This window comes from Pocillopora damicornis, chromosome 7, assembly GCF_964200805.1.
Source record: "Pocillopora damicornis chromosome 7, jaPocDami1.2, whole genome shotgun sequence".
NCBI lineage: Eukaryota > Metazoa > Cnidaria > Anthozoa > Scleractinia > Pocilloporidae > Pocillopora > Pocillopora damicornis.
In genome coordinates, this window is record NC_142676.1 from 16,697,770 (window position 1) to 16,725,259 (window position 27,490).

Sequence of the window (27,490 nt, forward strand, 5' to 3'; positions counted from 1 at the left end):
TCCACTCGTCAATGCATTTGTTTTGTCTTTGAAGCTCAATATTTGAGAACACCAGACAGGTACCACATGTAATTCATGGACTGTGTTATCTACGTTATGCAATGCGTTACGCACGTTCCACAGTAGATTTCGAGGGAAGAACAGCTTAATGGCCACATATAAACTTGGGTTTTCACTCGAATTATTGTTTGTTTTGATTGCAGTACACATATATTTGCTGTGATGTAATGTTGCAACTAGTCCAATTTTGAGATTTGCGATGTCTGCAGAGAATCTACAAAAGGACGAAGTCGAAGAGCCCCTGCTTCAAAAAAATCCTAACAGGTTTGTCTTGTTCCCCTTAAAATTCCCTGACATCTGGGATTTTTACAAGAAAGCTGTCGCCTCATTTTGGACAGTGGAAGAGGTCGACCTCGGATTCGATCTCTTCGACTGGGAAAAACTGAATTCTCAAGAAAAAGAATTTATATCTCATGTTCTAGCGTTCTTCGCTGCGAGTGATGGCATAGTTGGAGAAAATTTGGTTGAAAGGTTTTACCAGGAGATACAAGTTCCTGAGGCGAGATGTTTCTATGGATTTCAAATTGCAATGGAGAACGTTCACTCAGAAATGTACTGCCTGTTGATTGACACTTATATTAAGGACCGGGATGAGAAACAAAAACTTTTCAATGCTATTGAAACTTTCCCCTGTGTAAAGAAGAAAGCTGAGTGGGCCTTCAAATGGATGAATAAGAACTCTGCTGCAACTTTTGGGGACAGAATTGTGGCCTTTGCTGCTGTGGAGGGGATCTTCTTCTCTGGGGCTTTTGCATCAATTTTCTGGATTAAAAAAAGGGGGCTAATGCCTGGACTTACCTTCTCAAATGAGTTGATATCGAGAGATGAAGGACTTCATTGTGATTTTGCTTGCTTAATTTTTTCACATTTGAGGCAGAGGCCAGGTAAAGATCGTGTTGGTGAGATTCTAAGTGAGGCAGTGACCATAGAGAAAGAATTCTGGATAAGTGCATTACCTTGTCATCTACTTGGAATCAACTGTAACCTCATGGGAAAGTACATAGAGTTTGTAGCCGATAGGCTTTTGGTTGCATTAGGATTCGAAAAACATTACAAAACTGCAAATCCTTTTTCATTTATGGAAAACATTTCATTGGAAGGGAAAGCTAATTTCTATGAGCGTAGAGTTGGAGAGTACCAGAAGAATGGTGTAATGAATGACAGAATGGAAAATTATGTGTTCACTCTTGATGCTGATTTTTAGCCAGTGAGATTTTTTTATTTAATATTTAATAATGTTTGTTTGGTATTAAACCTGGACAATTTGCCACTGTATAAAACCAGTGTGATATTTTGTCTCTAGAAAATGATCCCTTTTAGGTGTTCAGAAAACATGGGCTGGGATCCTCCTTGCCATCCGTGATACCTTCCCTATGGCCATCTCTATTACTTACCTTAAAATGGATATTTTATGGGAAAGAAAACAAGGAAAATATTGTTTATGCATATTGATCCACTGTTTGACCCTTTACATCCTAACATCAGTATCAATATTCTCCATACTGTTCTCTATACATTTCCTAAGGTGCTGACAAAGAGAATTTTTTTAACAGTCTAGGGCTTCTTTAGTTGGTGATTATTTCATTTATTCTCATGACATTATTGTGTGATTCTGGGGTGATATTGTAAGGAGAAATTAGATACTAGTAGCCCTTAGGGGTTAAGAGGTTAAGTCAAAGGGATCTCTGTGTCTTCCTCAAGGGTCCTCTCAGTGGTAATTTCAAGACAGCACCTCCCTCCCCCTACAAATGAAATAAAGACATTCACCTCCCTCTTGCAGGGCATCCATGGTTATATATTATAAAAGGCAACACATTTTACAGCATGCACAAGAAATGTACTGTCACAAAATTTTTTTCACTGAAATCTCTGCTGGGAGCTAGTTTTTGCAAACTTTTGTTCAAGCAGCAGATCATTAATCAGGAAGCAGGTATATCAAATAGATTAAACTTTTGTATTGTTTTGAGAAACAGTGTAATTTCCATTTTAGGAAAAATTCAAATTGTTTGTTTCTTAGGTTTTTGTTATTGTTGTTGTTTATCTTTATCTTTATCTTAACAGTTCTGAACGGTCTTAAATGTTTGCAGTGTTTCATCCAGTAAGACTATTTTTCTCTTGATGGGAGCCACTTTTTTTAAGAATCAAAGACAGGGTGTAAAACTCGTAAACCCCAACGCACACAACACGGTACCCTCCCTTCAAGGCTCCCGGCCCTACCCCGGCGGGTACCGTCGGGACACCCCTTAAAAAAGTACTAGTATCCAATCTCCTTGGCACGGTAATTTTCAAAATGGCGGGTAAAGGCGATGCGGTGATAAATGTGAGTTTGAATGGAACATTGGAGCCAGCCAGCCCGTCGTTACAAAATTGCATCAAATACTCAAGCACTGGAAAATACTTCAGTGTCCTGTGTGACTTTGGAGTGGCTTTGATTCTTGAGATAAAAGGTACTTCAAGAGTGTATGTCAGTCTAAAACTCGAAATGAAATGTCGCGAGTCAATGTTCACTGTGCGTTTTTGGAAGAGAGCAAGTCAAAGATTAGTAATTTTGTAGGTACAAAGTTTGCAGCTGTCCCCTTGTTTGCCCTAGAGGAAGTACAATGCCTTTGTATTGCGAGCCGTAAACTTCCTGTAAATGCGTTGCAGTTTCAAATGTGGGACCAACATTCATTAGCATTCGAAATAAAGCATCGATTGCTACTGTACAATTTAACTGTGTACATGTTGTAAACAAGTTATTCCGGGCAAGAGTACTTCTTTCCGTCGAAATTCTTCACTTAAATTCAGAAAGTAACTTTTTGAATGACTACTGTCACGGGGAAGTTGCTGAGAATAGTAAAATTGTTGCAGTTAAATCCTTTTTACAATTTCCTTCATAAGCGACCTTGCTGATCACCTACACGATTTCGTCCTCTTAATGTTTTCCCTGCTAAGTCTCTATATTCAAATACTGACAGATCAATTTTTCGTTTCTTACCTTTGGTGTAGCTATGTTTCAGAATACTTCAAATTATATAATTTAATTTTCTTTCAGTATCAAAATTCTGCTGTAATGAGACAACATGCAAACCAACTCTTAAGCTTACAATTTTAATTTTGCATGGCGTTGCAGAGCATGATGACAGCTTCCAGGCAGTCATTACCAAGAAACTCTCATTTGGTAAAGGTGAACTTCTGGAAGGCCATGCTTGGTCCTGTGATGATGAGATTTTTGCTGTGGCTGGATGCAAAATCCGTCTTTGTAAAGTAAGCATGTGAAATCTTAGTGGTACCTCTGCTACTTCTGTTTCTGGGAGCAAGATGTTGCCAAGTGCTCACCTCCTGCTGCTGTGGCTTGGGTTGATTCCCAGACCTTTTATGATAGCTGCCAAAATCTTTCATTTTTATCCAACATTGGGTACTCTTAGAATCTATGAAAAATAAGACTGGAAAGCTAAGATGCCATTTTTTCAATTTGACCAGATTAAAATATATGGTAGGCAAGGAAATTTGCAAGACCTGGGTTCAGTTTATTGTTGATTCTTGTCCTTGCACAGAGAATTTTTTCTCCAGGTCCTCTGGTTTTCCTCCCTCCCTGAAACCCTCATTCTAAATCCCAATTCAACCTGGAAAAATGGACAGAAAGAGCCAACTCATGGAATATTCACTGCTAAATCATTATTTATTATTATTATTATTATTATTATTATTATTATTATTATTATTATTACTGTTATACTTCTGGCTCTCATTGAATGATAGCTACAATGTTATCAGAAATGTCCTGTACTGTTATTGTCGTTTCTTTTTTATTTCTTTTTGTTGCTAGTGGATCAAAACATTAATCCTCAATGTTTTCTCACATCAAATGGCTAGATCTTTGGTCTCTTTAACCTTTCCAATTCCAAGGATTTAGTTACTTGAACTATACCTAAAAGTATTTCTCCATAGACTTACAACACTTTATATTTTAATTGTCAGGTCAACAATGACTTCCTCATCTTCCACACTATTCCTTTGTATTATTTGCCAAAAGACATTTCCATTATCTTGAGTGACTTTTCATCTTCCAATGAGGTAGTGTATGAGTGACTACAGTAACTTTAAAAATAAATAAAGTTCCATTAAGTGTTGTAAGCTTTTGGGTGAATGTCTCGCCATAATACGACTGAAGCTGTATTAAGCGGTTACCCACAGGGAATGGCAGGGTGACTGCTTAACCAGTACTCAGTTTTATTCCTTTGTTGGAAATGGTTACTGTGATTTTGAAATGTTTGGCCCAGTGCCAGCATAATGCTCAAACTTTGACTTCTAAATCTGGTTTCTGGCTTCCCACATGCCAAAGATTAGGCTTAGACTTGCTCCACTTTGTAACTTTGGAGTGCAGATTTTAATTATTACTCTGTTATTTAAATACTAATTGTTGGTTAAATTTATTTGATTGCTTCCTGATTAGGAAGACTTAAAGTAATGCTTCAGCTTATATCTTGACATTTACATTGAATTTTATCTCTTGCAACCACTTTCTCAACCCTGTACACCCTAACATCATTTGTTAAATTCTCCCTACTGTTCTCTGTACATTTACTAATATACTGAAAAGGAGAATTTATCCAACAATCAAGAGTTTCTTTAGTTAAGGATCATTTCCTTTATTCTCATGGCACAAATGTGTGATTAAGTGGTGATATTGTAAAGAGAAATTAGATGCTAATCACACTTAGTAGTTAAAGGGTTAATGTTGTAACCTTAAGTTTTCTCTTTTGATTCTTCAGATTTATCAGTTAGCAGTTGCCAGTCCAAATGGAGTGGAGCTTTATCAAATGGAGATGACAGACAACTTTAAAATTGTACCTCAAAAACAAATTTTTGATTTTTAATTCCAAGATAAATTTTCTCTCTGTGCTTGCTTGTCTTTTTCATATGAAACAGTTTGTCTTTTTTCTGTCAGGATGGGTCCTTATCTGTTCATCCAGATCTGGCCATTGCATTGGTGGAATTTTCTCCAGACAAACTGAACCTGGTTGTGGTATGCTACTACATCAATTAAAACCTTATGTTGTAGAAATAATTAATAAATAAATTTGAATTAATTCAAGGGCAGTTTTGAAAATTAAAAATTGGACATGAAATGCTATCAGCTTTTATTGCTATCATTATTATTATTATTATTACATTTTTTTATCTTTTTTTATTTATTTGCTTTTATTCCTTTTTTATTTTCATTTTATTTCTTTTTTCATCATTTCATTTTTTATTTTTTTTACTTTTTTCATTATTATAATTGTTTTTTTTTAACAGAGGCTGGACTTAACATGGACAATGAACTCACCTTATTTGTCCATCTTCAAAAATTTACCTTTATGTGTTTAATTTGGTCACAAGGAGACCATGCATTACCCATCTTCTATTAGTTAACTGTTTTCAATGTGCTTTTAAGTGTACCCTTGATGTCTTTCGTGCGAGCAAATGTGGAATTATGTATATCTTCAGATGATATTCTATTCACAAGCCAATCCTTGTGACAATTTTCATTTCAAGTTCAATTATAAGATTATTGAATAAAGGAAAATGAAACTGTCACTGTTCAATATGATGACAGTTTTGTTACTAAAAGTGAAAACATTTAGATGAGTGAGTCAGAATAACTCACTTATTTCATGTCTTATTACAATTTGTTGGAATTGCAGGCTGCCTTGGATGGCCATTTTGGCATATGGACTGTTTCTAGCTTGTATACCAACCAGAAAGGTTAGTATCAATGATAATAAATGCATTTGTTGAGAATTTGAAGCCTAATGAAAAGTAAAGCAATCTTCACAGTAATGAACATTACTTAAACAGCAGAAAATCACTTTTGTATTCATTTCTTAACTGGCAGTTCATATATATGATTTTCATATATTCACAGTCATTCAATTTGCAACCTGTTACTTAATTATACTGGTAGTTCTTTGAAAGCATAGTCAAGGTAAATGTTGTATAATTGCATATTGCATAATTGCATAATGCATACTGGTAGCTCTTTGAAAGCATAGTCAAGGTAAATGTTGCATAATTGGCTGCACAATTATTACTTGATATTTCTCAGAACACATAAATCAAATATAAGGCTAGCGTAAAATGTAATTGTATAGTGTTTTCACTATTGACTGGATATGGTTAGACAATAAATTGAGTCAATACTGGTGGCTGTTCATGTGTTGATGGAGGGTCTGATTACAGTAGTGTTTAACTGTTCAAGAACTAAAATATGCACCCTTAATTAAAATGGGTAAATTGGGAGTTAAATAGTTAAATAGCATGAAATGAAAACTGACTTCTTTTAGGTAAACCTGAAAATGAAATGCAAAAGAAAAGTCCTGAGATTGTAAGAATTTTTCAATTTTTTTTTCCAATTTGTACAGTAGACTTCAAAGGGCCATAAAAATAAATTTATTGATGTATTTAAGACCATTTGTAGTTGGATGTAAATGTGGTGATGTGGCCCTTGATCTGAAATATATCATCTCACAAACTATAAAAGAAAAAAAGATTGCAATACATTGCAAGATAGATAAAAAAGAATGTTATTTCAAACCTAACAGTGACTGCTCAATCTTGCTGAATTTATTATTTTATCTCTGTGTAAGGATGGTTGTACAGTTCTAATACTTTACAATTAAGACTTAAATACCTGAAAACGTCATATTTATCACACACAAACTCATTCAAGGGCTTAAGTAGAAAAGTAATCTTCCCTCTTTCCTTGTGGATTTGATAGTGTTTAATTAATATGTGCACTTTTGGTGTATTTGCAGAGTTTTGGTATATCCACCTTAAAACTGTGCGCATTACTAGCATAGAGTTCTCACATGACAGCTCTATGGTCGCTGTGACTGGTTGGGATGGCTGTTGGCATTTGTACCGGAAAGTAAGTGTTAATGTCATTGTTAGAATTAAGTGTCTGTATACTGATAAAAGAATGTTTGAAAAAAAGGAAATAAAAGCAAAAAACCAAGTAAATATAGTGTGGCAGTTAAAAAAAATAGATCCTCAAACATTGAGCATAATCAGCATCAAATATTTCTTGTTACCTAATTTTAGGCAGTTCAAGATGGGACATTGACTTGGATAGAGTTTAAACATAGTACCAGCATTGATAGGGTGTCAGGGGATTTGCCTGGTTGTTTTGTGAGCTGGTCTCCAGATGACAAATTTATAAGGTTAGTAAAATTCCACTTATTGTAACAGTAGGCTGACTAACTAAATATTTGATCTTTGCCAGCACTTTCTTGGTATATAATCAACTTAAGGAGGCTTCATAGGGTTTTTTTTTGATTGCATAAGATCTGGGTACAAACATTGTGCAAGCTTTTAACACAATACAGTTTTTATGTGATGGAATCTAGGGTTTCCAGCAACTGCACCTGTAATATTCATAAGCCTTCTATGCCTGAAAAAGAGGTCAACCATGCAATAAGAAAACACAATGGGAAAGATTGCCATAAGGTGACAGATTTGAAATTTTGTAAAACATATGCTCAGATATAGATCTTTTCTATTCCAATGTTTTGTGGCAAAGAAAATATTGATCTTTCCAGCAAGATTTATGGTGTTTCCTTCAATGGAATTTCCTAAGATTTGCTGGACAATGAAACATATTTATGCCCTTCTTCGTACCTGTTGATAAAAGAGTCATAAGACCAAATTGAGATAGACAAAGAAAACATAAAATTGCAAATAGAGTGGAAACTGCCTTTGTAACCCTTATTTTCTTTGGCTTTTAATTGATTGGCAAGACAAATTTCGCAAATTGTGAACATTTTGAGAGATTTCACCAAAGCAAATCGAAGAAAATCAAAGGCAAAGCCAAATTATCATTGGTGAGCGCCTCCCTTTGTGGAGCGTCAGCTTAATAACAAAAATCATTTTCTTAATATTTACTACAGCAAATGATAGTCCAAACCTTACTCATTGCCCTTTTGATGGCTTTTAGTGACAAGAAAGCAAAAACATGAAAATTTTCTAGAAAAACAATACGCTGGTGTGTGCGCCAACATTAATAAAAAATCCTATGAGCCTCCTTAAATAAATAATTTGTTTTCTATTTAGTAATAGAAAACTCACTGTTTAAGGTGATTTTGATTTTGAGAGATATCATGCTCTCTACTCATTAACTGAGTAATTATTTACAAAAGTGTATGTGAAGAGTGGTGGATATTTTGTGCCGAGGTAAATATCTGCTGATTTCACCAACACTGTGGTGAATAACTGTTGTAGTATATACCACATAGAGACCAAAAGGAATAATTTATTTCTATTGATATGCCAAAAATGGTGAAAAAATTACCATGATCATAACAGTTGTCGACCCAAGATTCTGCTTCTTTGGCTTCTTGGATGTGAGTAGTACTTTTCATGCTAATTTCTTTGGAACCAGCCAGTCAGCCAGTGTAAAAAGCATTATTCACCTAAGTATGTGGTATATACTGGTCTTGCATATTATATTGTGTATTTCAATATAACTCACCTTTGCATTCAATAAACATTTATTTCCATTTGTTGTCAGTAGCATACTTGGTACACACAGTTGATCATAATATTTATTCATGGAATGATTATTGCAGCTAGTGCCTATTTTTTTAGGTTTGCTAAGACTGGCTAAATTTCGTCTTAGATTAATTCAATGCAATGACAAGACATTTATCCTGGCAACAATGGATGTTCAGACCTCTGTAACTACACAACGTTGTCTTGATGGCACTCCCAAAGGAGCAGCAAGTTTCAGGTGGTTTTAAGGGGAAATTTTAATGATTATTCTTAATAACATTGTTATTATTATAATTGGTAGTATTATTATTATCATTATTATCATCGTTATCATCATTATCATTATGATCATCATTATCATTATCATTATTATTATTATCATATCATCATCATTATCATCATTATTATTATTATTATTATTATCATATTATCTTCATTATCATCATTATCATCATCATCATTATTATTGTTATTATTATTGTCTCTGTTTCTGTCTCTGTCTTTGTCTTTGTCTTTGCTACTATTATTATATTTTTTCTCCTTCCATACAGCTCTTTTTCAATGGCCATTACCTATAAATCCAAAATAAAACGTGATTCACTTTTTCTTACTTTTTGATAGAAAAATATCAGGGGACTACACTCTCTTTTACTTGCGATCCAAGCATTGTTTTGCCATAAGGTGGCCAGAAACTCAACTTGGTAAGTACCTTTATCCAATAAGGTGAAAACCTCCCTGAAAATACCTTTTGGTTAACTAATTAACTCTATTATTCTTTTTACGAACATGAGGCTATCGACATCGCTGATCCTGGCAGTATGCAGGACGCGTGTCACATATGAACTTCATAATAGACATCGCTCACCGTAGAGTCTCTGTGGCTCAGTGGTATAGCATCGGAGCGCGAAATCCGAAGGTCTGAGTTCCATTCCTCCTGGTGACTCAGAAAATTTTTTCTCTGTCCCACGCTCGTGACAAGACAAAAAACAAAACATCTACCTCTAAGAAAAAAAACATGTTTCTTCTTCTGTACTATAGCTCACAACGCTCTCTCACTTTGAATTAAGTTTTATACACACAGTTTTCTCTAGTGGGCATTGGGTTTGAAAATTGGGGAATATCACTCAGGTTATATCCTCGAATATTCCCAGTTTTAATTGGGGGATATTCGGTCACGTGATGCATTTGAAACATCCGCGTTTGAGCAAAATATTTCACGGATTTTAGAAGCTATTAATAAAAGCGGGATCATTATGTAATGCGATTTAAGGGTTTTCATGGCTTAGCCATTATGGTTTATGTGCCATTATACCACACTCCACAAATATGGTAAGTGTACGCGTCAAAAAAATATAGTTTACAAAATAAAGTTGGAAAGATTTATCTATATGTTAGGGCGTTTTTATTAAAACAATTATTCCAATCGCGCTTGCTAGATATGAGATGATTTTAGTCAACTCGGCCTTGCAGGCCTTGCAGGCCTCGTTCGCTATCGATCATCTCATATCCAGCGCAAGCCCGTGGAATAATCGTCTATAATAAGCCACCCATTAATTTTCTCGCGATTCTTTTTGCTGCTGTAAGTCACTTGGTGCATAATCGCCGAACAGTTGTCCTTCAAATATTGTCGTCGAAAAGAAACAAAGCCAGCGGAAAAAATCTAGATCAAGAGTTTCGCGTTTTCATCCTTTTAAAGGAAAATGAATTCGTTTTGTAGGGACCAGAGATAGAGGCATTTAAAAGCTGGTCTCAATTGTTGCTCCGGAAAGTACAAAAAAAGTTAACAAATTTGCTGTCAAAGCACGATACGAAAATTAATGGGAGGGTTATTAAATAAACAAATCTCCCTCTGGCTTTCTGATATGTTGGCTGATAATGTTCTTGGCTATGAGATTGTCCTAGAATTTCAAATTTGCCCTCGAAGCTTCACTTCTCGGTCAAAAATATAATTCTTGGGAAAATATATCAGCAGCGGACATTATCAGCCCACACACCTGCTGCCTGAGGGGGTTATCTACTAGGTAGTGGAAAGATGTCAAGAATATGGACATTCCCCTTTGAACTCATAAAGCTTGGTCTTAACTTTATTCCAAGAAAAATTAGAAAATTGTCACAGAATTATGACCAGCAGGTCATGGAGTCTCCTCCTCCTATCTCCACAGTGTCTTTAATGAAAAGTGTTTCCGGTAACGAAGAGAAAACAAGACTTTTATTTCAAGAATCTTTTGAGGGCTCTGTGCTTGTAGAACTTTCGTCCAAAGGTTTATTGACTCTGAAGTGGAGGAGGACGTCTCAAGAGAGCTTTTCCTTGCTTAGGGAAAGAGGAAATAGGTGTGAGAACAGCTGTGAAAATTCATTGAGAGGAGTTGGCTCAAAATGCTCAGAACTAAGGAACGAAGGGTTCAAAATGGGCGAAGAATCTCTGGAGGAAAACAGAAAAAACGACAGCAGCCGTTTAGAGGATGAAGATAGATTGACTGAAGTTTCTGCAGAGCTTCATGCCGTCGGGTCTACAGGAAATGCCAGCTGCCTGTTGGGTTATGTGAAAACAACTTCCGAGGACAAAGCCGTTGAAAGTATAAATGCACTGAATACACAAACTTCAGAGGGATCTGATACTTCGTATGGGAACTGTCACTCGGAGACTTACGAAAAACTCCAGTCTCCTTCCAGTTTATCTAACGAAGTATTGACTTTAGAAGCACAATTTCTCAATCCAGAACTTTTTCAGAAGTCTTGCTCTGGTGGTTTTACGTTTCTATCAAGAAGTGGCGTGCGACTGTTAATCTCAACAAATTATGTGATAGTAGCCGTCTTGCCCCTCTTAGCGTACGTATATGAGTCGCAAATTGAAGAGTGGAAAACGCTGCTATTCCCCTGTCCAGTCGAAAGCTGCTGTATCACTGCAGGTTTGTGTTTGGCCATGTACTTCCCAATATCTGATACGCACTTCTCCTTTCATACCACCATACATTACCCTACACGTTTGTTGAGAGAATTTGATGTTATATAAAAATGATACCCTCTAAATGATAGGTGTACAGCAGTTTGTGGGACGCTTGTTGCATTTGAACCCAAAAATGGCATAACTCAGGAACGAGCTTGAGTCTTCAAGATCTGTAGAGCATCCGAGCGCGGAAATCCGAAGGTCTGCCATTCGAATCGTTCTGTTTGGTCTCGAATTTTTGTTTTGTTTTTTTATTTTGTTGCTGTTCATCCCTCGGTCGTGACCAATGGCTCACATCTTTCTTGAAATTTCTATGTTCTCAATGCCTGTTTTGTGATTATGTATTATTAGCATAACTGCTCGGGTGATTGTGCGAGTATTGCGTGATATCTCACTATATTTTCCTCACGCGAGCTGATTATAGCAGGAGCGCTTAATTTCAAAATGGCTACCCCGCTCTAGGCAATGTTACCGAGGAAGTGATAAACGCGATAGACCAAAATTCAATTCTGAAGAGTACGAAAGGTGCAACACTTTCAAAACTAAACTGTCAATTTTTCCCTGTTAAATTGTAGTGGATACTGACTGCTTGTCCTGATACAAGTTAGTAATCAAAACAATTATAACAAAAGATACGCAAAGTTTTCAACAGCGGCATGGATTTACATTTACAAAAGGATTTGAAAGCACCTGAGCAGCTATGCTAAAACAATTATTCGCCACAGGTTCGAAAAATATTCAAACAATAGCCAATAAACAATAAGCAATGGCTCGAAAATACTTATGGATATTTGTCTGCGGACATTATCTGTTCCAAGATGCGAACAGTTTTCAAGAGCGAAGCACGAGGAAAACTAAGCCATCCTTCATGTATTTTGCGACGTGCGTGAAAAAATGTGTACGAATAGCTTATTGTTTGCAGCGCGAGATGTTTTCGCACAGTGCTGTCTAAATCTTAGAGCTTTTCTTGTACTTTTCATCTTTTCAGATAGATATCTTGTACTTTTCATCTTTTCAGATAGATATCTTGTACTTCTCACATCCAGCGGCAAAGTAAGTATTTGGTGTTTGCACACCATGAGAAAGATGCACTGCACAGGCGAGGCTCTTTTCAACTTGGAGCAGAGTAGCTCTCAAAGGTAACTGGAAACTGACTTAAACGGAATGAGAACGAACCTCCCTGTAAAGGATTTATGCTTCGTTTTTATACCTTACGTACCTGGTCTTTTTCCCCTTTGGTTTTTGATCTGTCACATTTCGCCTTAACCCCCAAACTAATTGACAACCATATTCTTAATGTTTCCTTTATCAAAGAAAGCGTGGAGTCAGCTGTGTAACGTTGCTTTGTTGAAGAATGTTAAAAAGCGTACTCGGTTTCGTTTTTCATTCCCCTGGTGCGGAAGTAGAGAGGCCCTGGGAACGATTTTGGGAAAGATTGTCGAAGAAGGAGAGTGGCATTTATTTTGTCATTATGTTAACTAAGTCGACAGCGAATATTCAGTGCACGGAGGTGCTAGCAGATGACGGACTAGGCTGCGAGTGTGGAACGTTTCTTAATTCAATTATGCCAATTCCAAAATACTTTTTGTTACTAACTTACTTCTCTCCCAAGGTGTTTAATGATGTCAGGAAATCTGTTTGAGCTACAGTTTAACATCGTGAAGTTGGATAAGACTGGCTCTGGAAAAATGATACGAGTCTCGTTTTATCCAGGTAAAGCTGAAATAAGATGTAGCAGAGAAGGTTCCAACATGTACACGTTATTTGTTCCTTTGTCTGATAATGATCCTACTTTTGTGCCGTTGCTGGACTACTTAAAGTGGCCCATAATGCTGCAGCTTGTCTAGGTTTTCTTTGTTTAAACTGACAAGGAGTTCTGCTACTCCGCTGTCATAGACTCCTATTACACTGCAAATCACCCCTAGACAGTTTAACATATTTTCCTGATGGTTCGCTGGTACCCATTTATACTTCTGGGTGCAGAAGGAAACTGCGAGAGTAAAGTATCTTGCTGAACTGAACACAAATCGACGACTCTGTCAGACCTTTCGACCCGAGGTCAAGCGCTAACCTTTTGGCCATTGCGTCATCCGTGGATGGCGAGAGCAAACGCTTAATTGACGTTTATGCCTCGTTTCATTCGAATTTCTTCTCGCCTGAAGTCCTTCATAAAACAGATTGAAGTCTTTAGCATTAAGTTTTCGTTTGCCTTATGCTTTCTTGTTTGATTGTTATGATTTCAGACCAAGTTAACTTCAAGGTTACTATGAAACGCTTAGCGCTATGTTATCCTGATCTGCTGGGTCAGAGTAGTAAAAGTCAATTATGTGGCTCAATTGGTAGCCTGATTATCTTCAAAGATAGCCAATTTGCGGACGGTGGTGACTTTCCAGAGGCAGATCGTAAACGCGAGGATTCCTGGTCAGTCAAGTGGGTCGTATTAGTTCCAGGTACTGTTGCAGATTTTCTGAGAACCAAATAAGTTAATCGCCAGTTATATCGTAGGACAATTGTCGAGGCTAGGCGATTGTTACAACAGGAACAGCAAACTACGAAGTGAAGGTAGTGTGAGACAAATATGAACACAGTTTGTTTTATGATCCTCTATCGATTTCTTGGATCCTTCTTGAACGTTATGCGGTGCCTCTGAGGGCAAGCAAAAAACCTTGGATAAGTACAAAGTACATCACGAAATTTCTTAACTGATGCGAGCTATTTCAATCCGTAGTTAAACCCAAAACATGTTTAACCTCAAACACCCGGAATGTTTTCATTTTCTGAATAGTCGAAAGATGTTCATCGCACCAGGGCTTTTGTTATTCTAATCTTCTCAAATTACCCGACATGCGCCTTACGGGTTATGTCCTCTACTATTGCATTTCAAATCTTTTTTTCTTGATTTTCGTGTGTGGTAAGATTTGTTCGTCGATGGGTTACCGAACGATGTTTAATCGCATTTTTCCATTATTTCTAGAACTATCCATCAGCCGAACATTTCTGGAGGAGCCAAAATGTACTTTAGAGCAATTTACTACTTTACGACGTAACTATTTACATCAACTGGATGAACTCACACGGACATCTAAGTAAGTCGCCTTAAAGTCGACCTCGCATTTAGTATGGACACCAATAAGAAGTTTACTCTCTTTTCCTTTTTCTCTCCTTTGTGCAAAAAAAGGCAAATGCGTCGTAAAACATATTTTCTAAATTGTACTATACACATCTACGAAAGCTGTACATCATATGCATAATTAACTAATCCGAGTCTGTGATCCTCAATTAAATCGTAGAACTAAATTAATAATTATTTTTGTTTATTTATTTGTTTGTTGTTGCTGTTGATGCTATGATTCTCCACACGCACTAGAGGAGAATGGGTAGATTTAGCGAAAATATAAAGTTCAAGTGGTCTTGGTGAATTTAATTGTCTTGTAATAGACATTTCATGTTTTTCGATTGAAAGGGATTACTTGGAGACCATTGTTGACCAAAAGTTGTAGTTCATTTGTGTAAGGTAACAAATGCCCTTTGTCATAGCAAGAGAAGATCTCTTGGTCATACAAAGAAAAATTATTGCTTTAATTGATTAATTATTCATGCCTTTTTATTTAATCAGCGATCCATCCATCCATTTAACCATCTTTCCAACCTCTTCGATTACTTTTCTCATCTTTTCTTTTTTTATCACGACTTTGACTAATTTTATCAGAGCGCGAAGCGCAGGCACTGAAATAATAGAATTTCACGAGCAAACAGAAATAAGATGTATTTTAACCGACCGATTAATTTTCGTGTGATTCTATCGGCTACTTTACGTCTCGTGGTCCAAAATCACCGGACAGTTATCACGCAATGACCCTCATCTACGTCGATATTTGTCCTCCGATTATTTTCATCCAAAAGAAAAAAGCAGGCGGAAAAAGACAGATCAAGAGTTTCCCCTCTTCATCTTTGTTACTTTACATGGAATAAAAACGAACTCGTTTCGTAAGAGTCCACTGATAGTGAAATTAAAAAGCTGATCTCAAATGCTGCTCCAGAAAGTACAACAAAGTCAACAGAATTTGCTGTTAAAGCGCGATACGAAAATTAATGTGACGGTTACAAAATAAATAAACCTCCTAGCTTGCTGTCGGCTGCTGATGTCTTTGGCTTGGAGATTGCCCTCAAAATTTCACGTTTGCCCTCGAAGCTTCGCTTCACGGCCAGATATTAATTTCTCTGACTCAGACATGGGTTTATTTCAGTAACTAGCATATTCTCTCCAGAACAAGACAAATGAGACGTACCAGAACTAAAACGAGGTTTTATTGTTGCTTGGTCCTAAGTAATGTACATAAGAATGCAGTACTGCAAAATAAAAAGAAAAAAACCGACAATTATGCCAGTGGTCAGAAGTCTTTGGTTGAGATTACTGGCAGATTTTTTTGAAAAGACAAACTACAAGTGGTTTAGACATTTTTTCTCTTTTAATGTTTCGATCTACCAGGGATTGATAAACATTGATTTGGAAACGAGCATTAATTTGTAGTTCATATGTTCAAGGTAACGAAAACCCTTTGTCATAAAAATGATTGCCGTAATTGCTAATGATCGAAGTGTTATAGGTTTATTTATATATCTTGTCATTCATCCATCGATTTGTTCCTCCACCCATCCACCCCAGTTACCTTTTTAGCTGACTTTGTCGGAAAAACGTGAAATTTGTTTAAAAAAAGTTTTCATGTCTTTTAGTCAGTCGTCATTTTTGTGCAGCCAAATCAACCATTTTCCTACAGTCTTCTTTTCTCTACTTCTCGACCCACCCCCCCTCCCTTTCCGTGGCGAAATAGAAAGACGTGGGATCGGGCCAGCACTAAAATTACTTTACATCATTGGATCAATGAATTACGGAGCTACCAGAGAAAACATTATCATATACTTAAATTACATGTAACAATTTTTATTTGCCTAACAGATGATCCTCACATTTCTTCACTATTTAATTTCTGATTGGACAGATCCAGTAGTGAATAATACACTGCATGTTTGCGCCAAGAAACAGTTGTGATTTTCCTTTACAGTGACAATTGTACACAATGGTTCCTGTTGTGGGGTCAATTCTTACATCACCAAAGACGTACTCTGCAGCATTGTGCGTTGAACAAGTAGCTGCAACAATCTTCATCCCCTGGGACAAAAAAATTAGAAAATAAGTACGTTTGTCTTGAACAAAGAAATTATTAATAGTTTGGGTTGCACTGAAAATTAATTGATTTAGGTTCAAGAATCGGTTCGAAACTCAAATCGAGGATTTCAGTAGGTGTACTCGTTTAAATTCAAGCATCAGCTTTACAAGTCTCAAAATAATTGACTTTGATTACCTACAGTAGCTTTTATATTTTAAAACTGGCATCCGTCAGAAAAACTGTTGACATCGCTTCGTACGTGGACACTAAGACAATTAATCTCTCGGCTTACTAAACACTCTTCCACCATTCACCTCGATTTCAAGACTTAATGTTAAGCAGAAGGTGACGTGAGCCTACCGGGTGTTCATCCTCTCGTAGAATGACTTTTGAATTTGCTGACTGCCCTGCTGTTTGTGAAACTTCCTTCTTGTTCTTGTGCTGACAAAGGCTCACATTCCAAGCCGTGTTCTTTCCAGCTGGTCCTTGGGGGCCTGGTAATCCTCGTGATGCATTATATCCGCGCGGGCCCATTGCTCCTGGAATACCGCGAGGCCCTGGTGAGCCTTGAGAACCGTTTAAACCTCGAGGACCCGCTGGTCCAGCTGTACCATTGGGACCCATAGGACCAACGGGTCCCCGGGCCCCTGTTGAGCCAGGCGGTCCCATTTGGCCGCGTGGGCCTGGAGGGCCTGGTGGACCAGTGCAGTGGCTGCAGCTTTGTTCCTGGAGAAAGAAGAAGAGGAAAAATTCTCATGTTTCATTGATTTCCATGCCAGGCATTTGACAGAGGATTATGTTCACCTGTACCGTTAGGTTCTCCATCGCTTTCTTTTGGGTCTGTAGTTCGATCTTGAGTTTTTGAACTTGAAAGCGGGTGAGATTTAAGGCCTCTTCCAGCTTTAAAATCTTCAATTTCATTTCTTGATTATCGTCCCTTCCACTTCCAACAGCCTCTGAAAAGAATAGAAAAACCACAACTTTTTCTTGCACTTTTTGCCTAATGTAGGAGTAGGCTGGCGAAAGACTTTTTTAACCGAGTGAAACAAATGATGTGAAAGAGCGGGATGAGAGACAATTTCAGAGACTTCTTGCTTAGGTCAATCTTTCTCCATTACTATTACAAAGCCAAACAATGCACGAGATATGAGCCACAAGTGGGTGTGACGGGCTGAATCCTTCCTAAATTTTTAGACACAAAAAAATAAAATTGATTTTTGCTTTATTCGATTGAAACCAAGAGAGACATACAAGATTCAGTCTTTGCCGACCTCTGGCGAAGTGTGCGAAGAATGATTGATGTTGGTTGGTTTCCATTCAGTTCAGTGAAAAGTCGTCTATCTTAGTCTTAAAAACTTATCAACGTCAAGTCAGTAGCTCTGAGCAACATTATGTTGCGAACAAAAGCAGTCTCTTTCGAAATTATGTTTACTGCTAAGCTTTACACTTTTGATATAACTAGGAATAAACCTTTCACCCGTTTAGGATTTATTTTCCAAATAAAGTTGAAAGGCGACTTTCCAGATGTCGAATTAAACCTTGCATCTTTTAACAGAAAAAGAAATTTTATATGTGTCACATTAACTGTGTAAATGTTTGAAGGCGTATCATTAATTGTCCATGTTGCTCTTGGTCGTCCCTGTACTCAGTTGGAAGTCTCGTTTAAAATTGTACTCTATATGCATTCTAACATGATTTGCCTTCCATTTGATAAAAGAACTTTGTATACCTTACAGCACTCCCCTTTACAAACTGTTTTATCGCTGAGTAGACGGTTCGAGAGCTTTGCGAACTAAAGAACTGGACCGGCTTTGCAATTTTAACCTAATTGCCTATTCTTTGACGTCTTTCCGACAGAGGTTTAGTCACTCCTGTCGATATCTAAACTTCTTATCCTGGCGATTTCCTTTCACCTCTGAGCGCCTGCTGTTTTCTCAAAGTTGTCAATTCCCTTCCATGGGGATTTCCTGACAGCACTCTTAAATTTTCCCTCTTACAAATGCAAATACGGAAATGCTTAACAATTGTCGCTTTTTTGTGAGGAGTATTCCATTGGCGTTATTTAGAGAAAATAATTGCAAATAGTCTAATTATAGCTCTCGTTCCTAGGCAACGGTTCAGATTTAGATTACGTAGTACGTTTTCAGCAGGCAAATCGGATATGGTACGTGTACCCTCTTAATAGATACTTCAAACAAGATTTGACGAATAGACGATAAGAATAGCTGGATTAAAAGGCTGGAAAAAGCATGCATTTATGCTGCAAAAAGCATGGAAAGACAATTGATCATTAAATCCCTCTTTGACTTGTTAAAAGAAGGAGGGAACTGCGAAAAGATTCGAGGCTGAGTACATTTTAACTTTTCCGTCCTATTCCTACAGGGTGGGCGCCGCTTTCGAGGTTGCCTGTAAATACAGTTAGGGGAATTACGAGACCGCTAATTTCATCGACTCTTTTCTGAACGATATTGCGCGTTTTGTGGAATAATCTTTTTCGGTTGGGGAGCAACTGGCTTTTCTTGATCATCTGTGTAATGTAACACGGTGGTTCTGAGACGTTTAAATGGGATTTAGTGTTGACAAAATTTAAATGAAGAAGTGGCAAATGATGATAATGAGTAAATCAAGTTTCAACCAATCGATTACTCAGGGTTATCCCGGTGAACTAGTCTCGTAGTCATTCTAAAGGAAACCTACGAACATACAATGCCCGTAAATGTCTGGCACAAAGCATTCAAAGTGGAAAGTGCCATAATAGCCTGGTGCTGGAAAGAACACTTATGGTTAGAGGTCGCCCGCAAATTTGGAAGAAGATCCTTTTTCGAGTGTAGACAAAATAGTATTTCCTGTTTCCTGTTCCCTGCCTTTTTTTTAGCTCTCTCCGGTTTTTTTTTTTTTTTTTTATGTAAGCATATAATTTGAAAGAGCGTGAAAAGAATGTAGAAATGTGCTCATTGAGTACAGAAATTCGCCCGACTACAACTTCGAACGATAAACTGCAAAGCTGGTGATTGAAATTCAGTGAATCATGCCTTCGTGTCTCGCATGATGGTTTTTTTCGCTTTACCTTACATGTACACCTGACCTTTCAATCCAATGATCCAAACTGCTGAAAGCTTTTACATATTTCGGTCTTGTTCTAGAAAACTCTAATTCGATCAATTTTACTCCTACGCACATGGAAGGAAGCTAAATTTCGTATGGCTGAACAAAATTAATGCCATTGAACAGTTTGCCATGTTCAGAGGCCATAGATCGCACTTACTTGGTGGTAAAGTAGGCGTTGGATTCCAACTTAAGGTGTTCCCTGAAATAAGCATCATCAAAGTCAAAGTCAGGCCAGCTGCAGCTATGAGAAAAATAATCATCAGTAGTGCAGTCGTGAAACACATCGTGCGGCGGCATGAATTCATTTGTTGTCCTGTTGTTTCAGCGATGATGTTCAGTGCATCGTAGATTGCATCTCGGTGGTCCACGCAGGACTTTGTCGTTATGTCAACCGTGGGTCCCTCAGCGTTATTCGCAATGACTTTATAGACTGCCCCAGTACGATTCAGGTCTGAATGAGGAAACTCGTTTGTTTTCTCAATTTCGGTTTCTCCTTCTTCAGGCTTTAGAGACTTAAGTTTCGTTTCGTTGACCTGTCCAGTTGTTCTGTTTTCATTTTTGGAGGTGGATCGATTTCCCCGGAAGTTAATCATTTCGTACCTTGGCTGTTCTTGTACTCCTTTTGGGTGCTGCATTTTGTGCCAGTGAATCAAAAAGTACCTTTGATCGGTGTATTGTTGTTCTCCCTTGTATAGAAGAGAAGCGATATCGCACCCAATGAGGTACCTTGAAACTCACGCTCAAAACTGATTTCCTCGGGCAAACTGAGGATACAGATGTTAACTCAAGGGGTTAAGAAAATCAGGATGTATATGCTGTTATGTAAGCAGATAATATTATGCACACAATTTTGGTTTCCAATATGTTGACGACGATGACGGTGGTAACGAAATTACTGTTGCAGTAGTTATAATTGTTATTGCTGTTTGTTGTCGTCGTCGAATGTCCTCGTTGATATGAATGGACTCGTTCAACACGTAGGAAAAAATGCGGAATCGGGTAACGATCAGGCAATTAAGAGAGCTATGATGGCGTGATAAGTAAAGTAATTAATATATTTGTGTGATAAGATTGTCGTGATCCAAATGTGATCACGTGTGTGCCTCATGTAACCTTCTTACCGAGACACGTGTAAAAAAAAACACTCTACGGATCACGCGGTGTGGTCTGTATACCATGCTTGGAAGAAGGCAGGAGGATAGGAAAAGGTGATGAAACAAGTTTTTCCTATATCCATTCTTTTTCAACCCGCTCTTCTCTTTTCTCACTTTCATTTTTTATTGCTCTGCCTCGTTCACTTCAGATTCTCCACTTACATTCCCTCATTCCAGTTTTTCGAAGCTCTTTTCTCCATCGTCATGGAGAAACTAAATTTCGGAAACTATGTCGTGCACATTGCGCCAAATATCATTTCTATTGTTGAGAATTAAAGGCTTCTGCTATCTTTTCGAAACCATTGCAATAACCTTCCGTTAGCGTGCGTATTTTTTTTCCAAATTTACCCCTATTGTCTTTGAAAGCCCATTGGTCTTCCTAATGGACATTCGAGAAGAAGTTTCAAGATCTATTCCTGTTTGTGATTATGTCAGTTTGTTGTCATGTACACTGACTGATAGTGACAATAAATGATACTTGGTCATAATGAGGTAAATCCCAAAACTGGGTTCATGAGATGGAGTATGGTGTGTGAGACTTAAGCGAGCATGTTAGCCTCTTCAAGGCCTTCAATTAGAGAGAAAATTTGCATTGTCTCAGGGGTGACTAGCAGATAGTAAAAGGGAATGCCATTGGAACCTTTGTGGTCGGAAGCAAGAACCTTTTTTTTAACATTTTTTTCTCTGAGGTCAAAATTAAGTCGCCATTACCTGCCATTATCAAGTTTCTAAACATAAACAATAATACCTTTTGAACTATAACGGGCGGCAAGCAATATTAAAAAAAAAAAACAGCTCTGAGTGCCGACAGGAAACAGTGGGTTTCCGTTACAACATTAGCAACCGTGAGGTGTGCTCTTGTGCGAAATTTCTTCTCTCTGTTTTCATATATTTGTTTTCATTTTGTTGAGAAAGCATTTTGAAGACTTAAGCTAGTTTGCATGTAACGAGGCTTTTGGAGTGTTTGGCACCAGTGCGCAATACTTTTGGTTTTGTAAAGCATAGATAAGAATCTTGTGGAAGTAAAACAACCGTGGTGGACTGTGGTGGTCTCCAACCCACCCACGCGGTGCATGACTTGGCGTGTAAATATAACGCTGTTTTCCTTGCATATGAATGTTTGCTTTCCAATTCCGTTTCAATTTTTGAGAATTTGTCGTCATTGCTTTAAAACATTTTTTCCCAGGCTAACGCTTTGCCTCTCTTTTCTGTCGCCTTTTCAGGCTGATTTTGTAAACAGTTTCAAAGGCAACAGATAACTAATTTCACTAAATATAAAAAAGACCGCCAAAGTTGGCCAAGCTGTAGCGAGGGAAGGTAGTATATCATTATAATATATCGGATTTTATTTTACAATTAATTCATTATATTTTATTGGTATGTATTTGTTAATTTAAATCTCCTTCACCCCTTTTTTTCCATTTTTCTTTTTCAGTTCCTTTTTTAGTGTTGGAGTGTCAAGAATTCCCCCTTTGGTGAACACGCCCCCATTCCTTTATGTAAGATGAAATGATTTTGGTTCATTGAAGTTTACACCAACTTGTCAAGAATCTTAAATTAATACTACCAAAAATGTTGATTTTTGAGGAGACTCGAAAATGCTTTCCGAAACCTTTTTTTTTTTTTTCGATGTACCGCTATTTCTGCAAAGAAATGAACTGCTAATCGTTTCGAATCGTCTCATATCCCACTCACACCAAAGCTTGAAAATGTTTCAAAGCTTCCTTTTAGAAGTCGGTTGAAAATTATTTTTCTTTATAAAAGCTGCTTAAACCGATGTTTTTCAACTTGCGATGACGCACATTGAAAATAGTATTACATGTTGGTGACTACTTAATTGACACCAAAGGAAAATTTAGTTTTTAAGTTCTCTATTTCTGATTTCATTTAGTGAAACCCGGTTTAACTACTAAATCATGTGTTGCTGATGTGAGTTAGGAAATGGTTTATTGCCCTCAACGCAAGCAACAATTGCTCCTTGAACTAAATAAAGTATGTGCTATTTACCTGTCACAGTAACCCAACTTACTCGACTGTGCAAGGGGGCAATATTGTTTGTGCCTTTCAATCTTTGATTTTAAAAAATGACAACAGAGTATTTTCATTATCTTTTTTTTTTTAATATTATTTACATCGACATGAATGTGATAATCTCCTTTCGGAACTTTTACACATCTACACACGCTTTACCGATGCCTACAGTGGCGGTGCAAGTTCCAAAGCAACAGAGACAGACTGATATGAATCCGTAAAGAATGTAAGCAGAATTCGTGACCCAGAATGCAAATAGATAAAGTGTCTTATGGCAGTAGTCCAGACTCGAAGGGTCCGTGTAATTCGGCTCATAGTTCGCGTAAATCCATACATTCCCACAAATGAACCAAGCGAAAAGAACAAATTGCACAAGAGCCTGCAGCAGATTTACAGTATTTCCATCATCCCCTTGCTGGTTGTATCTCACACCGCCGGTACAACAATTGGCGAATAAGCCGGCAGCCCCAGCTACTATGAGGTAAACAGGGATCATTTCTTCCACTGGGCACTCGTCTTTGTATTTTGCTCCTAAAAATATGAAATGTAAAAACCGATTAGGAGAGGCAAAAAAGAGAAAGAACGTTTTAATTGTTGTTTGGTATCACCCTGACATTGTACTTTTCATTTAGCTAGTCTTTGTTACCTCGTTAGAATAGTTTTCAACTATGCAAAAGCAACCGCATCAGAAAAACATAGACAAAACCAAAAGCTATTCTTGGCTCATCGTTATCATGCCCGTCTGTCACGTCAAACTGTCACACATGCGAAGATTCTTTGAAAACGTGAGTCTTTGCCCTTAAACGAAGCACTGCGAAGTATTTGAGGTTTTGTTAAAAACGTTACTAACAAATGGATACGGAGAGTCCCTGTAAAGAGAGTCATAGGAGTTTGATATTACGGAAATCTAAATTCTAAAATTTAACAAAACAAAATTATCGTAAAATAATTGTGACCTTACCAATAACTATCATTGCTATCTGGAGAGGTATGGATGCCAAAGACACAAAAACCATAGCAGTCGCAACTAGAAGAATCAAAATATACTATCATTTGAGGAGTTCAACCCATAGTTTATGCGTAAAGAGTAGGCCTCGTTCAAATATCAGTCGAGCTTTAATTTTTTTTATGGTTCCTGTCTTTATTGTAAAGCTATTCCTACGGGTTCTCCGAACTACCGGTTCTCGAAAGCTTTGGCGGCCATAAAAGACTTTCATGCTTCGTGAAAGTTAGATGTTCAAGAGATTTATTTGAAATGAGTTAGTGGTCGAGGCAGGGTGACTCTTGACTCCACATAACCCCAATACTAGCGTCCAACAAAGCCTCAGTTTGAAAGGATTAGGCGATTTTTTTTAAAGAAATGCATCCACAATTTAGTATTGGATTATACGAAAATCTTGCCACAATCGCCAACTTTCGCTATATTTTAAGTCGCTTGCATGGCAGCTCGGCTTCATAAAATTTCGCCCAGTTTGATATCAATAGTATGGTGATCGATCAAACTTGTGAAATGAACGATGTCGAAATAAATGCTGTAAGATATGAAAAGTTAGTAAGATTCATAATACGCGTTAAGTCGTAAAACTTACAAGAGACGAGAAAAACCCAGAAACCTGCCATAATAGCCTCCATGTTTAAAATGCTGTGATCTTCTCTTCTTCTCGTTTCACAAATAATTCGGTTATCCTCTGTCCTGTGTAGAAAGAAGGTTCAAGTTGTACAGGACTGTTAAATAAGTTTGATATTTTCACCACCGTAGACAATTTAAGTGACCATCTTCATTGTTTAACTGTTCCAATACTCGTGCATTTCAGATGTGTACTATGTAGATATAAATCCTGTCCAGAAGAATGACGTAATGAAACCAAAATTAGTTCGATTCATTATGGCAATCTCGGCGATTTTTAAAATTACTCGTCGGGGCTATTTTTAGGAGAGATGGAAATAAAACATTATACTTTTGACGATAGTATTCTTTCCTGATTTTTTTTTTCACGGCCAATCCACTTCATAACGACAAATTTTTGTCCATTGAGAGTGTTCTAACTCTTTTTTCTTTAATAGAAAACGAAATAATTTATAACATTTTGTTTTCCAGTACGCCCTATAAATAGTTGTTGACATGTTAAGACATCCGGTCTACATGCAAATCATTGTTGTAACGAATTTGTAACGTGACGATGTTCATTTCTAATCGTAGTTCAAATCGCTGCTAGCCATGGTTTGTATTTAGGTAAGATGCAGTATTACGAAAATTAACCCTCTCGAGACAAGGTGTGTTGATTCAAGATGGCCGCATTTTAGTAAACAAGAAAACAGCATATGAACGGGTGAATAAATAAGGAGAAAAAAAATATAATCGTGAAAAGAGAAAACTTAGCCTATATCCAGTCCTATCGACCTTCGACGTATATTTTTAATTCGCACATATTAACAAATCAAAACCGAAATGAAACTGTGGACTCTTGAAAATATACTAACAAGAGATGCAAAGTCGAAAACTTTAAAGAATTTTAAGACTTAAAGTCATCGGCCTTCGCCTGTTAGGGAGCTTAATAATGGGGACCTTTAGCAGTTAGGAAGGCGACGCCCTGGAAGACGTTGACTTAAAAATGAATACATATTTTCAGTTGGAATTTCGCGAATGACTGGATGTGCGTACCATCTCTTACGGCGTCGCAAGTCCTCAGCATAACGTATGAGAGCGGCGTCGAGTTCCAAATGGAAAATAATGTGCCGTCGCCGGGGTTTCCTTTCTTGTACCACGCAAATTTTGATGATTTCTCTAAGTTATTTTGCAGAGAACGGGAAAGAAATGTATACAGTTTTGAAAGGCACGTGCTTAGCTATCGTTCTGCTCATAAGATCTTTTGTTCTGCCACTCCTCATTCCTGTCACCGTTGTGGTTTGCTAAAGGTCCCTAATCAAACCAGGACGGTAACTGCAACGAGAAAATGGTGAAATAAGAGTTCTAATGAGCAGAAAAATTTCTCTGTACGTGGGTTTTAAAACTTTGCTCATTTTCCGGTTTTCCTCTGCAAGAAAGCAACTTGAAATAATAAAATTTTGTTTTGTCCGAGAGGTTGGACCCCATTAGTAAATTCTATACGTTTCTTCCTGGAACTCAATAAATGCCTTTACAGTTCTACTGAAGTGAAGGGGATAAGATATCGAGTCACTTGCAAATTCCTAGTTAGAATAAAACTTAAGTTTCTTTCGCTGTCATGATATGACTGCGTGAGGTCTTTTTGACTGACCCACCCACCCCTCTCCCAGGCCCTTCTCTTTCCGTGCGCTCTCGCCTGGAGCGAGGAAAATTTGATTTAGCATCTTAGCAGGAAATTAATAACAAAAGCGAGTAGAACCGACTTCTTACGAAAACACTCAAAACTGCGTGAATCCTTAAATGATTACTTGAATGATATATATGATTACCTACTCATGAAAACACAGCAAATATGCCAAATTTATTTCAGCATGTCCAGAAAAGAACTTATCCTTAATCCACATGACAGCACTGACACCAATTAATCAGTTATTTGGCGACCTCAAAGACGGATGGAAGCAAAGAGAAGACATTGATGAATTTCTAACATCGAAAGCGTGGCAGTTTATTAGCTTAATTTTACCACAGGTGTTGTGATTTATAAAAGTTTTCACTTTGATTTTCTACATGTTTATTAAATCGTGCATTACCCACGCTTGCATTGCTCTTATGTGGGAAATACTCCGCCATTTGAGAATTGTCATTCATCAGTGTTGGCTTTCTTCATCTCCGACCTCTATTTTACAACCAGACTGTATGCGTTCGCAGAACAGAGAACAGTACATCGGAGCTCTATCGGTCATTTTAACCCCCTTCCCCCCCCCCCCCCAAAATAAGAAAAGAAATGCGTTATTGAGAGAAAAACTGGTTTGCTGTAGGTTATGACACTTCATAGGCATCACTACGAAATCGCTTGCACTTCATCACACGTAGGAGAAATGTAAACTATGCATGAAGTTTACGTAAGTGGGAAGTGTTTTGAATCCCTTTCAAGCCTGAAAATATGCACAAAGGCATATTAATTTATTTATTTTTGATATTATTTCTATTTTTCTAGGTATCATAGGAAATCTTTGAATAGGAGCCCATTACTACGGCTCCTGCTTTGAATAAGTCCTCAAATAAGGCAACGATTCTGGCAGGTGGACAGCAATTTTAGCAGTTGCAGGAAAGAAGCCTGAAAAAATTCAGGATTCGAATCCGTGCCTCCTAGAGAAAATTTTAGAGGGCTCTTCTTTCCCGTTGAGGAATCTAATACGTTTCTTGAAATTAAAGACTTCTTGCTGTGGCACTAAAAGCGGATTAATGATACGGAAATTGTGCTTCAGGTACGCATGGATGGATTAATGAATTGTCCCTGTGACCGAGTCCAATATCAATATCAATGACATAAACGGAACGAGCAGTGATTTTACGAGAGATTAGCGTTACCCTGGCGTTATTATCTTGAAACGGTTTCGTGTAC

The 27,490-nt window shown here is 37.5% G+C and overlaps 4 protein-coding genes across 11 annotated transcripts; 2 read left to right on the forward strand and 2 right to left on the reverse strand.

The window, feature by feature from the left end:
- The first annotated feature begins 14 nt into the window (after positions 1–14).
- Positions 15–1,340, forward strand: LOC113685382 (ribonucleoside-diphosphate reductase subunit M2). Its single transcript, XM_027202890.2, has one exon. It carries the CDS (start codon positions 260–262, stop codon positions 1,262–1,264), a length of 1,005 nt encoding a protein of 334 aa, XP_027058691.2. The 5' UTR covers positions 15–259; the 3' UTR covers positions 1,265–1,340.
- A 928-nt stretch (positions 1,341–2,268) lies between these two features.
- On the forward strand, positions 2,269–27,221 carry LOC113685379 (uncharacterized). 7 transcript variants are annotated; one of them, XR_016188362.1, is made up of 19 exons: positions 2,270–2,507; positions 3,173–3,306; positions 4,021–4,116; positions 4,815–4,889; positions 4,991–5,068; positions 5,730–5,790; positions 6,840–6,952; positions 7,126–7,244; positions 8,699–8,809; positions 9,193–9,272; positions 10,734–11,480; positions 12,537–12,657; positions 13,131–13,231; positions 13,762–13,968; positions 14,493–14,604; positions 14,982–15,032; positions 22,172–22,265; positions 22,384–22,447; positions 26,456–26,527. XR_016188362.1 is itself a non-coding variant. In XM_089212066.1 (17 exons), the coding sequence occupies exons 1-17, from the start codon at positions 2,351–2,353 to the stop codon at positions 26,480–26,482; spliced, it is 2,403 nt and encodes an 800-aa protein (XP_089068192.1). In that variant the 5' UTR covers positions 2,269–2,350; the 3' UTR covers positions 26,483–26,675. The 7 variants fall into 7 exon arrangements, 2 of the variants coding, with proteins under 2 accessions (XP_089068192.1, XP_089068193.1); XR_016188361.1 differs by lacking the exon at positions 26,456–26,527 and having other exon boundaries at positions 22,384–22,547; XR_016188364.1 differs by lacking the exon at positions 14,982–15,032 and having other exon boundaries at positions 2,271–2,507; positions 26,456–26,675.
- LOC113685380 (uncharacterized) lies at positions 15,807–21,065 on the reverse strand. Of its 2 annotated transcripts, none has more exons than XM_089212068.1 (4): positions 19,952–21,065; positions 17,497–17,642; positions 17,047–17,412; positions 15,807–16,688 (listed from the first exon to the last, which is right to left on the reverse strand). In XM_089212068.1, the coding sequence occupies exons 1-4, from the start codon at positions 20,427–20,429 to the stop codon at positions 16,500–16,502; spliced, it is 1,179 nt and encodes a 392-aa protein (XP_089068194.1). In that variant the 5' UTR covers positions 20,430–21,065; the 3' UTR covers positions 15,807–16,499. The 2 variants fall into 2 exon arrangements, with proteins under 2 accessions (XP_089068194.1, XP_027058689.2); XM_027202888.2 differs by having other exon boundaries at positions 17,491–17,642.
- On the reverse strand, positions 23,047–25,018 carry LOC113685383 (transmembrane protein 272). Its single transcript, XM_027202891.2, has 3 exons — positions 24,569–25,018; positions 23,941–24,006; positions 23,047–23,510 (listed from the first exon to the last, which is right to left on the reverse strand). Exons 1-3 carry the CDS (start codon positions 24,609–24,611, stop codon positions 23,116–23,118), a joined length of 504 nt encoding a protein of 167 aa, XP_027058692.2. The 5' UTR covers positions 24,612–25,018; the 3' UTR covers positions 23,047–23,115.
- Positions 27,222–27,490: the final 269 nt, after the last annotated feature.